A 12,620-nucleotide genomic window follows, 5' to 3' on the forward strand; every position below is an offset into this window, starting at 1 on the left:
ATGCCAAAGGCCTGGCAGTGGGAATGCTCCGGCTCTGCACACGCCACTGAACTCGTCTTTCCGAAGTACAGCTTCTGTCTTCACTTTTCTCTATTTAAAAATCTTTGGTGGATCTTCACTGTCCATCTTACGCTGTCTGTTTATCCCATAGTTTTACTTCCCATTTCTGCCTTGGTCAGAGGCGCTGTTCAAGTCAGGCTGGACTCCATGCTGATTTCCAAGTCCTCTCTGCACCGCTCAGCCTGCCCACGCAGTTTTGTTTTCTTTCTGTCATGCTCAGCATTTAGATGACCATCTTCTCCACTTCTCTGACTCAGCATCCCACATGCCTCTTAGATGTAATTGAAATATCAACTCTGCATTTGAAGCATCTGTGATTATGGCCTACCCCCAGGTAAAAGAGGTCTCTCCTTGTTCTGAGCCCTGTAATCCCTGGCCCCTTGCTGCCCCTCGCTGTGGAACCTGCAGGAAGGCAGGGGCGCCTCCGGTCCGGGTGTGCGTGCTCCCTACATTGTGTACTCAGGCCTGCCAGAAGGTAGTGCTCAATAAGTATTTCTTAAAATGAACTGAAGGAATAATAAATCTTGCTATGCTGCTTCTGTTGGTAATAATTGACTTCTCACCCACTATAAATTTTTCAGAAAGGTGTCATGAGAGGTTATAAATATTATAATTCTGGAGCAGAGTTTTAACACCAAATCTGCTTACTGAAAGATGCATTTGTTCTTTCACTTTACATCATTAAACTCAGTTTCATAGATAAGTTCACATATTTTCAACGATTCCTCACCCATTTCATCAGTTTTTCCTACAAATCTCAAGAATGCATACTACCTATCTCTAATGTGTCCTACAATGGACCAGGGTAACTGGCACGTGCCTTTGAAATTAAATGGTACTCCCCTTCCCCCACCATTGTTCATCAACATTTTCCAATACCACGGCGGAGCTTTTCGGCATCAAAAAACATTAGGCACCTACCTTTACCACTTGGATCATGCATCTGGTTTTCTCCGTCACACTCCACTTGGATTACTCCTGGGGCTGGACGGCTCCTGGTTTAGAGCAGGCAGGTGGCTGGGGATCCATTCCCCTTCCCAGAACTTGCCAGGGCTGTTGCTGAGTGGCCTGCATTTGCTGGGCTCTCGTGATTCTGATTCGGATGAGTGCCATGCTGGTCTACCTCCAGCTGTCCAAAGATTATACACCCCTAGAATTACAGAGGCCTGTGTCATTTCTCACAAAGCCGCCCCCTGCCATCACCGACAGCCTCAAGCACAGAGGTCCCCATATGGTGTGTGGCTGAATGATCTAGGCTGCTTTCCTGCCCCATTTGGCCCTGGAATGTTACCCCTGCCAATAATTTATGGAGCAGCTGTGGTGGTTATGGACAGATTTTGATCTGCCTCTGTGTGCGAGGGAATATTGAAACCTATACTAGAGAGGAATACAAACCATATAATGCCATAAAATTTAGTAGACATTTAAAATATTTGTGGCTAACCTAAAAATTATCATTGTAGTAAGACTAATATGATCTTCCAATGTTAATATGAAAATGAGTTTGTAAAACAACAATCTGTAGACATCATCGCGTCTTCTGGGTTAATGAGCATCCTTTTTTGCCAGAGAGAGGCACTTAGTACATACAGACTAAGTACAGTGATTTATAATTTCCCACTTCTAAAATCAGCAAGTTAGTTCTCTAGCTAGTTAGCATTTTGGATAATCAGGCAAATACAACACCTGTCACAATCTAAAGAACAATGGAAGAAAATATTTTTTGATAAAATAATTGTGATGGGTATAATAAAATTGATATTCTGTGATATTTTAAAAGCCCAGCAGTTTTATTTTAAGAGGGAAACTCCCAAAGTGAATTATTTGTCTGTATTTGTTGAAATGAATTTTACACAGTAGGTCCCAGTAGTTGTTTGTAAAGATGGCACCTTCTTGGTGATCAATGGTCTTGACAGAAAGTCAAGAAATGAGAACTAGAGACTTGCTTTTTCCAAGCACAACTTGCGCTTTTCAAGAGAATCATATTTGAGAGGCAAAAAACATCTAATTAAGTATTTGAGGAAGACATAATTTTGACAAATATCTCTAGTCCTTAGATAAAACGTCAGATAAAAATAACTAACACTTCTCTACTGCTTGTTATGAACCAGACTTAATTAATGCCATAAAATTAAATAGACATTTAATTTTCTAAGTGCTTAATATACCTATTCAGTCTTCTCAGAAACCTTTCAGAGACAGATACAATTTTTATCCCCATTTTATAGATGAGCAAACCAAGGCACAGGGAGGTCAAGTTTTGGGCCTGGAGTTAGCCGGGACCAGCGGGGCCAGGCTATGTACAGCCTGGCACTGGGCTCAGTACCCTTGCCCTCCTCTCTACCTCGACAGCTCAAATCAAGGCTCTGCAGTGTGGTTTTTATTTGAAGTGAGCTTGCCAAATTCTAATGGCACAAGACATATTTAGCAATTTAAAATTTTGTTATTTCTAGAACTATCAGAGTGAGCATTTAACAAACGTCTAAGTCAAGCTGGTGAAGACACACACAACATAAGCCCAAACACATTCTTGGGTCTTCCCCGAGAACTACAGAATCCAGATCTGGGGAGGGGGTTGGGACACGGAGAAGGAATGGGGAGATGGAGCCGTGGAGGTCATCCACGGAGATCTGTTTTTTCTAAAAAGCTCCTCAGGGGACCCGAGGCACAGCCAGAGCTGGGAATCCGAGGCAGAGGGCCTGCATCTCGAATTAAAGCCTTGATTGACTCCTTGAATAGGGATGAACTGGTAAATGAGCCTGAATACGTAGATCTATGTGGTGGCGCAGTGCATCCAGGAGAAAAAGTGTCTTTATCATAGTCTTTACATTTTTAATGGTAGGATTTTGCCTTTTTTTCCCTGATCCTTTCCAATTGTCTTGCTAAAAATCATAACTCTTGTTTTCATGGGGCTGTAAAAATGAGCCACTGGGTCGAACAGCCATTTCCCTACCAGCCGCCCTTGCCATCATCTGAGAAGATGCTCATCACCACAGCCACTGAAACAGAAGAGGTTCTTCTGTTGTTCAGGGCACTTGGGGTTCCTAGTCACAGTTAACGGCTCCCAGCAGAATGTGTTAAGCTTAATCTGTGGTTTTAGAAATTACTATTTATATTTTGATTACTCAAATTCATCTTACTTACAAGTGAAATTTCAAAACTTAGAGAAAGAATATGCATGTTTTTAGAATACAGAGAATTCGTAAGACAGCTACCAGAAAATCTTGCCCTAATACTTTGTTCGTAGCCATTTGGGCATTGTGGAGAAAACAAACTTTACAAATTTTCAAAGTGAGATGATTTATATAGAAATAGCTAAGTTTACAGTGGCCAAGGATTTATAGGATGGAAATGAAATAAAAATGAGGAGCCACATGCTGTCTGTTTGCTCAGTAACACAGGAGTAAATGCCCAGGACTTCCGCCCAACACAGGCGGACTCCTTACCCCAGCCCTACACATACTCTCTGCCCATTTTTTAATTGGGTTATTTGCTTTTTGGGTGTTGAAGCAGGTTTATGAATATTGATACCTTGTTCAACTTACAGATGAATGAATAGCATATAGGTCAGATCAGGATAATCTTATTGGAGCATTTATAAATATGAAGAATTAATATGAAGTTGTCATGTCATTTTAAAGAGAAACAAACTCAAAAGACTTTCAGGAAATATGATTATGCATCCAGTAAGAAATTCATATGGCCAACAGTCACATGAAAAGATGCTACACATGTTAGGCTCTCATTGGTGCAGAAGGTCCACAGAACAGGCTGCCTTTACTAGGATTCTGAGTCATTCGTATGTATTACCAAGGGCCTGCCAGTGTTTGGAAAACACTTATAAACTGAATAATGAGAACTCACAAAAGACAGAGAAAATAATATTCCAGCAGAGATAATCTTTGTCTTTGACCAGAGAATTAACCTCTCCAAAAATAAATGAAAGGTTATGCAATCCTTTATTTTAATTTAGCCTTGTGGTTCATAGAAGAGAAAAAAACCCTCCATTAATTATCTTTATTTTGGGTAAGACAACACAATGGCTCATTTTAGAAGTGAATACTTGAGATTGTGTCAAGAACTGAGCTTTCTCCTTCTGATATATCTTTTTCCCACCAATCACTGTTAATTGTTCTGTGAATTAAAGGCATGTTAGCCTGATGACATTTAGGATCTCAACTGTGATGCAGTTAAGAAATTATGTGAAAATGCCAACAGAGCAGATATATTAACAAAAAATCAGTCTTGAACTTTGAAGGGCTGGGTGAATTTAATGGGGTGGAACCTAATCTTTATGTTTATAGTTGATGGAACTCTATCACAGTGGCTGCTTTTCAGCTAGACTTACATCTCTCCAGCATCTGCCCTCACTGGACACTGCCTCTGACTTCTAAGCTGCTCACAAGGGTTAAGGACCAACGTGTCATTCAAACTCACATACTAAACAGGTGGCTTATATAAATTTGTTTGAAAAGTTTTAACAGCAGTTCATTTAAGTCACCTATTAAGTCATGTAATATAATGACTACCACAAAATTATAGCTCATCACTAAAGACTTGTAATTGGGAAAATATTTCTTAATCATTAAAGAAATAAAAACTTCACAAGGTTTATGGATTTTTTTTATGAAGGTATCACAATCTTATGAAGGTTTCACATGAGCAACATTGTGGTTATTACATTCCCCCCATTATCAAGTCCCCGCCACATACCCCATTACAGTCACTGTCCATCAGCGTAGTAAGATGCTATAGAGTCACTACTTGTCTTCTCTGTGTTATACTGCCTTCCCCATGCACCCCCCTACATTATGTGTGCTAATCATAATACCTCTTAATTACCTTCTCCTGCCCTTCTCGCCCACCCTCTCCACCCCCTTTCCCTTTGGTAACTGCTAGTCCCTTTATGGGGTCTGTGCATCTGCTGCTGTTTTGTTCCTTCAGTTTTAGCTTTGTTCCTATACTCCATGACTGAGTGAAATCATTTGGTACTTGTCTTTCTTCACCTGGCATATTTCACTGAGCATAATACCCCTAGCTCCATTCATGTTGCTGCAAATAGTAGGATTTGTTTTCTTCTTATGGCTGAATAATATTCCATTGTGTATATGTACCACGTCTTCTTTATCCATTTATCTACAGATGGACACTTAGGTTGCTTCCATATCTTGGCTATTGTAAATAGTGCTGCAGTAAACATAGGGGTGCATATGTCTTTTTGAATCTGGGATCTTGTTTTCTTTGGGAAAATTCCTAGGAAAATTCCTAGGTCAAATGGTATTTCTATTTTTAGTTTTTTGAGGAACTTCCATACTGCTTTCCACAATGGTTGAAGAAATTTACATTCCCACCAACAGTGTAGGAGGGTTCCCCTTTCTCCACATCCTCTCCAGCATTTGTTTTTCCTTGTCTTTTGGATGTTAGCCATCCTAACTGGTGTGAGGTGATATCTCATTGTGGTTTTAATTTACATTTCCCTGATGATTAGTGATGTGGAGCATCTTTTCATGTGCCTGTTGGCCATCTGAATTTCTTCTTTGGAGAACTGTCTGTTCAGATCCTCTGCCCATTTTTTAAATGGGTTATTTGCTTTTTGGGTGTTGAGGCAGGTTTATGAATACTGACACCTTGTTCAACTTACAGATGAATGAATAGCATATAGATCAGATCAGGATAATCTTATTGGAGCATTTATAAATATGAAGCATTAATATGAAGTTGTCATGTCATTTTAAAGAGAAACAAACTCAAAAGACTTTCAGGAAATATGATTATTCATCCAATAATCTCATCTTCAGTTTAGTTGAACCCGTACTAGAAATAAAACAAGCTTTTATCAGATTGCATAAAACTGTATGAAGTTCTTGGGGAAAGAAATTGAAGAGTTTATGTGTCTCCTCTTCTCAAAGGGTTTACAGTTTCAAATAAAAAACTGAAATTGGCCCACAAAATGAAATTAGAGTGTTGCTTTTGGTGTATCTTCATTATGATTTGTACTTTCCAAAGTCCATCTAATCTCTTGAGACATGTTTGGAGCAGGAACAAGTAGAACAAAGAATTTTTTTTTATTTCAGGAACTATATAAACTTCTGCTGTGTCTTTTTGAAGTTGCAGTGGTAATTTAAATGCAAACATCTCTGTCCTATGTCTCTTCTTTCAGTCTTTTGAGGTTCACAATCATTTGCCAGATGTTGCTTTAAAATGTACTATAGGCTTAAAATTTACTCTGTGTTTAGGGCATTATGTGGATTTCAAAATTAATGTACCTATACATCAAGAACACATAGAGTAAATGAAAGAATAAAACCTGTGCACAAATAACAATAACATGTTAGATTGTGATTTGGATGCTGGAAGTTACTAATTGCCGTTACCATGCAGGTCTAACGGTCTGTAATCATAGTGAACAGCACCCGAACGCTCCCTGGAGGATGAACCCCGAGGAGGCCCTGGGCATTTGTGTAAAGGTCACCACCTTCATTAGAAGATGGGAGAATACTTTAATGACTTTTATATTTAAATATAAACCTAGGAAGACTGTTTTCTCATTGACATAGTAATGAAGCATTTGAATTTTGGTGAGCTCTCCAACTGACAGCCGTGCTTGTGTTTTTCCAGGGCAGTAGAGGAGAAATAGGGCCCGTGGGACCCCCAGGGCCACCAGGGAAACTGGTAAGAATTCTAGCCTCCAGCTTTGCTTCATACAAAACACAACATCATTTTACAACTAAGCAAGGGGAGAAACACAGTTTACAAAGGGTGATTTCATCATCCTTACTTGATTTCTATTTAATGTGAATGTGTGGAAATGTAAGTGTGGACTCTCAAGCACCCTCAGAGGGTATGTCAATCAGCACGATTTGTAGAGAGCATTTTGAAGTCAGGAGAGACACGCATGCCCCTCCTTTGCATGTTCTAGGAATGCTGAGATCTGCGTGAATGTGGCCATTTACTTCAGTGCTGGGGCTTGGCTGAAAGGCCCACTGTGGGGGAGCCAAGCACACCCAGGAACTGAGGACCTCAGAGCTGGAATGGGGTTTTGGGGGGATGGCCCCTCTTTTCCTGAGAGTGTGGGAGAGAAGCAAACGGGACGAGCAGAGTCCAAGCACCCACAGTGTGTTTCAGACGGGTGTTTTCAGTGTTGCGGTAATGGTGGTTCCAGGGACTTTGCGTTTGTTTTCCAGGGCTCTGTCGGTAGCCCTGGCCTCCCTGGCTTGCCTGGCCCCCCTGGACTTCCTGGAATAAAGGGTGACAGGGTAAGATATCCAGCCTTGCTTTTGGCCCAGTGGAGGGTTTTTCTAGGAGTCATCATAGAGAACTATCAGGAAAGATGTCTTAAATTACTGAGCATTGAGACTGAGGGGCAAAAGAAATCATTAATGATTTATCAAAAGGAACAAAATAAAAGCTGAGAAAAGTGAAATTTTCAGTTGTAATCACATTTCCTATTTAGTGCTAAATTTACATTCCTACTAGTCAATTTTTACATGGATATGAGCAGAGAACACCCCAGGTTGGCAGCAATTTTTGGACAATTATCAGTTTCTCTAGGTTTTACTTGACTTGTTAGGTGAGAAGGTGGGGGACGTTCTCTTCCATCACACTATTCATACGTCCTCTTATCCACCAGCCCAGTAAGGGGAGCGGGTTCATTTGAATTTATATAGTAAAAAAAATCTTAAAATACTGAGAAAGTATTATATTTTATTCATTACAGGGTGTAGGTGGAGAACCTGGCCCGAAGGGTGAACAGGTAGGTCCTATCATCAGAACAGCATGAGGGGCGGTGTCAGTGTGCGTTGCTGAGTTCCACCATTAGAGTTTAGTTTGGGCTGTAACTTAATCTATTATTTCAGTGAGCTGGAACTAATAATGGCTCTCCGTCCAGGACTATACATTTTCTTTCCTTTGAAGAGTGCCCCTGTCTCTCTTACTCACCAAATTGATTTTCTCATGTCTGGCGAACCTTCCATTGCCGCATCATAATGTTTTAACTTTTTCTTTATCAAGACAACTTAGCAAATAAACTATGCATATGAATTAGAGTTAGTCCTTTTTCGGGGTTCCTTTTTCAAGGATGAGTTACTAATAACACTGCTGGATAGAGTCATTAACCCTCAACTGTAGCAGAAACTCAGTCTCACCTTCTGGCTTCTCTCTAGGCTGTTCTCTGATTGGATCAGCCACTGACAGCTAGACCGGAAGGCCGCTGAAAACACTTCATAGTTGTGCATGATCTGGGGGCGCTCTGAGCACTTATCAGTGTTGACTGGTTAAAACTGAGCCAAGGGACTGAGAATTCAAAAATGTGACTTCTAATTGTAATTTTTAGGGCGCCTCTGGTGAAGAAGGTGAAGCAGGAGAAAGGGGTGAACTTGTAAGACATTTTCTTTTTTCTGGTTAATGATGGAGACTTACTGATTTCGAACTATATCAGAGACAGGACTTTTCCTTTCTCTGACACTGTTATTCTCCCTGACTTCTTTAAAGGCCAGCATGGTTCTGTATAAGTCAACAAATGACTCGCCAGGATTGCAGTCTGATCAAGTGAAGCCGAGGGGAAACACCCCAAAAATTTTAGACGTGGCCTTAAATATTCGGAGGGCAAAATGTTCCCTTGTAAAGGTGGTGAATTTCCTTGTGGCTTTATATTCTAGACATTCAAGGTGATTCTTATATAACTACAGAAAGTCTATGAATAGTGCCTACCATGGAAGGAAAATTAAAGTTTTATTATAGTAAGAAAGCTGTGGCTCACGAGTGTGACCGAGGGCCTCCCTCTAGTCTAAAACCCTCTAAGGACGTGACCTCCATCTGCAGAGGATGCTGCTCCTACATCTCCAGGAAGGCAGCAAGAATAAAATAAGTGCTCTGTGCTGCCAGGACTGCCAGATCGGCTGGCTCCTCTTTATGGTTTGGATGCAATCTAACGTGACTTCATGTGGAAACTGATGTTTGCTCCTTTGGTCGGGGGGGTGATAGATTTCTCATAAAATAGTTTCGAGAGCTTTCAGTGCAGGCAAAAATTCTGTTAATGTTCTATTCAGACTTCCAGGATTTAGAGTTAACAGAAAGGTAACATCTGAATTAGGTGAAGATTCCTAACTATTAACTAAATTTTAAAAAGGATGATTTCAATTTTATTTTCTGTTAAATGTGTCCATTTTATGGGCTAAGAGAATGTTTTAAGTCATTCTTTGTAGTGGAGATGAACTGATAGGCTAAAACTTGAGCTAAGACTATATCCAGAATTAGTGGTGGGAGATGTTCAAGGACTTTTTTTTAAAAGCATAAAAACATGCATTATTTATTAGAGAGACTTTTTGGGATGAATTGTAAAATATTGTTAGAGTTTCAAAAATGAAGTCATTAGGTTTAAATGTCTATTACGTTTTATAACAGCATGCTAGTTTAGGATCTTTGGACTTAAACATTTTAATTTTTGATGCCTAGCATTTTAGATCTGGTTGGAGCTCTGAAGAGCTCTGACTCAACCCTGTCATTTAGGAGACAAGTTAGCAAAAGGCTGGGAGGTTAGAAAGCTCCCATAGGGTCACAGAGTTAAGTAGCAGAACTGGGACTTGAATCCAAATTTGAATCTAATGTTTTTCTACAGTGCCCAGGATCATCTGTTCATGGTTTTCTATAGATTTCAGCAGCTTGATAACCTTTTAAATGTTTTTAGCAAACTATCAAATGTGAATACATTGTTCTAATACAATTTTGTTTTATTGATTTAGGGAGATATAGGATTACCTGGCCCAAAGGGATCTGTAAGTATAATGAAAAGTAGTGGTATAAAAAATAAAAATATCAATAAAGGTGTAGAAAATGCAATGCTCTGCTTGGAATGATTCTATAAAAGCAATTGTTAAAGGACTTACCTTCAAGGAAATTAATGTCTAAATCTATTCTTTAAGTAATGGATTAATCTAAAGAAGAAAACTGTCACAACAGTGTAAGTGGATCTGCCTTTTGAACTAACCACTCTGAAGGGAGTTTTTTTTTCATATCGTAAGTGGCTCAGTGACTATACCTGGCAATCTTTTTCATGAATTGGTCATTTTAAAAGAACTGACTTGTGCTTTGTGGTGACTAGAGTATAACTGAATTTCATTGGAAGTCATGCCATTGCAAATATTTCAGAAATTTTCTTAATCTTCTGTGCATTCTAGTTGGCGAAATAAGATAAAGGCATAATGCATAAGAAAATATAATAGAGAATTATGAGAGCTAGAAAATGATCATCTCATTCAATTCATCATTTTACAGAATCTAAACTGATGTCCTTAGAGATTGGATGCATTCAGAATTGCAGAACCCATCAGTAGCAAACCAGGAATGATTAGCTAATTTGAAAGGAATGCACAGTTGATATAATAAGAAAATTAAGATGGGTTGAGGAGAAGAGCTGAAGCTCAGCCACTACCACCAGCTTCCGTTAATCTCCAAGTCCTTCCCATTTCTGACATTTGCCCCATCTTCTCTGTCCCTGCCCAACACATTATCCTCATGGCAGCCAACGGAATCTAGATAAAAAGATAAAGCCCAATATTTACCCCTCATCTGCTTAAAGCCCTTCAAGAAAAACACATTATAGAATAAAATCAGACTCTTGGCCAGGTATACAAAGCCTTCGATGAAGAGGACTCAGCCTCTCCAACCTTTCTCCTTCCTCTTGGGGGCTGGTCCGTCACAGCATCTATGCATGCATGGTGCTGCCCTGGCAACCTGGGGCCCCCTTCCTCTTCCCTGGAATAGCTGCTTTCTACTCATTCAGCCGCATCTCAGTCCAACTTTCTCCAGGAGGTCCCACCAGACTTGGTTACGGTGCCCAGCCCTGGGCTCTTTATGACCACTGAGATGGAAATTATTAGACTGCATTAATTTACCTGTTTATACACTGCCTCTCAAGCAAAGTCTCAAGCTTCAAGTAACATCTTTATGCCTGAGAATCTTTGATAGAAATAGTTTAGGATTGAGAAAAATGTAAACTTTCATAGATTTTGGCCACAGAAATCCTACTTGGCTACCTATCTAGAAATTATCAGTTAAGTTCAATGGTGAGAATTCGAATTATAAAAGATTAAAGGGAATGAAAGCGCAGTGGTCAAAATGAGTAAATTTTATTTAAATTTGGGTAGAATACTAGGAGTTCACTCTTGATTTATCAGCTTCCCCTTCCTATCCTGCTCCTCTCTGATGCTACCCAAGTAATACTGATGAAATTGAAATGTACTGTCCCAGGATCAGGGGAAATAGCTACTAACAGAAAACTCTCCTCAGTGTTTTCAGCATAGACCCGCCTGGTAAGTAGAAGTGTGCGCCCTGGTTTCTACTTCAGTATACCCCTCCTAGTGGAGGAGTTCTTTCCCAAAGACCCCAGGTCCTTAGGCTGTTCCGGCCACGTTGGCCTTCGGTCCCCTCCTCAGAAATGTCCTGTCCCTTGTTCTGGCAGTATTACCGGCATTGCCAACAAAATAATACCCTCTGGTTTTGTCTCCTTTGGTTTCTGTCGGTTCTTTGGTGCATTTCCAAATGCATTTGGCTTCTCCTCTGGGTGGTTTACACACTGGTGCAAATCACCTGACCATTCCCCAGCCCTCTGTAGCACACCCGTAGCTCACCCTGTTGACACCATCTTCCAGGAAGTCTTTTAAGCCGTAATATCTTCATAGAAGCAATTTTGATGGGTTGACTTAGATGAGTATGATTTTTTGCATAGAGTGATTGGAAAGGCGCATTTGCTGAGCTATATTTTTAGATGTGTCTAGTGAAAGCACCACTTCATCACCTTCTTCCTTCCAGTTTAAAACAGCTGAATGTTTGAAAGAGTTGGCTCTTTCTGGACAAATGTTGTGCACAAAAAAGCAGCAGGATTAAGTTGCCTTAGGAACATTTGCATCCTGAACTCTAGCCTCCCTTTGATGTCGTCTGTCCTTTCCTCTTCCCATCCCACTATAAACAAGAGCACAGGGCATCCACTATGCTACAAATCCCACCACAGGTAGATTAACAGAAGCTGAATTAACTAGTAGTCACTTCTAAAGGCAGTTATTGTAAATGAGAATTTTAAAATATGCTTTTAGTGGTCTGCTTAAAAAAAAAGTCTGACTGGTATATCCTTTTGTGCTAAAGAAGTGGTTTGTTTTTAACTTCTTTAATATTTAGATCTTTAAAGTTAATTGGAGACTTGCTCTTTTCCAGCATTTTAAACACTTTAAGCATTTTAAATACGTTGATTTAGTTTATATTAGTATTTTATAATTCCTGGGTACACATGGCTTCTTTAGATTCTTCAAAGAATGTTCTAAAAGCTAACTAGCTTATGTTCTTGGAAATAATCTTTATTTTATGCCTTCTGTATTGGTGATATACAAAGTAACACGTCACATGAATGCAGCGGCCTTTTTGAGACCAGAAATGCTTAACAAGTCTCATAAAAAACGAATTTGCATTTAGGAAATAGATTGAAGTAATACAGATGTGGTTTAAAAATGTATTATTTCAACTAAACTTTTGCAATAATAACCTTACCAAAAAGAAAGATTTGTAAAAGT

General features: G+C 39.7%; 1 protein-coding gene across 2 annotated transcripts in view; it reads left to right on the forward strand.

Moving 5' to 3' along the window:
• Positions 1-12,620, forward strand: part of COL9A1 (collagen type IX alpha 1 chain) — an 82,513-nt gene that overhangs the window by 50,872 nt on the left and 19,021 nt on the right. For both annotated transcript variants that reach the window (XM_036916250.2, XM_036916251.2), the window contains 5 exons: positions 6,679-6,732; positions 7,245-7,316; positions 7,778-7,813; positions 8,393-8,437; positions 9,801-9,833. In XM_036916250.2, coding sequence (XP_036772145.2) covers positions 6,679-6,732; positions 7,245-7,316; positions 7,778-7,813; positions 8,393-8,437; positions 9,801-9,833 — 240 coding nt within the window. The remainder of the gene's footprint in view (positions 1-6,678; positions 6,733-7,244; positions 7,317-7,777; positions 7,814-8,392; positions 8,438-9,800; positions 9,834-12,620) is intronic.

Source organism: Manis pentadactyla, chromosome 16 (assembly GCF_030020395.1).
Source record: "Manis pentadactyla isolate mManPen7 chromosome 16, mManPen7.hap1, whole genome shotgun sequence".
NCBI classification, from domain to species: domain Eukaryota; kingdom Metazoa; phylum Chordata; class Mammalia; order Pholidota; family Manidae; genus Manis; species Manis pentadactyla.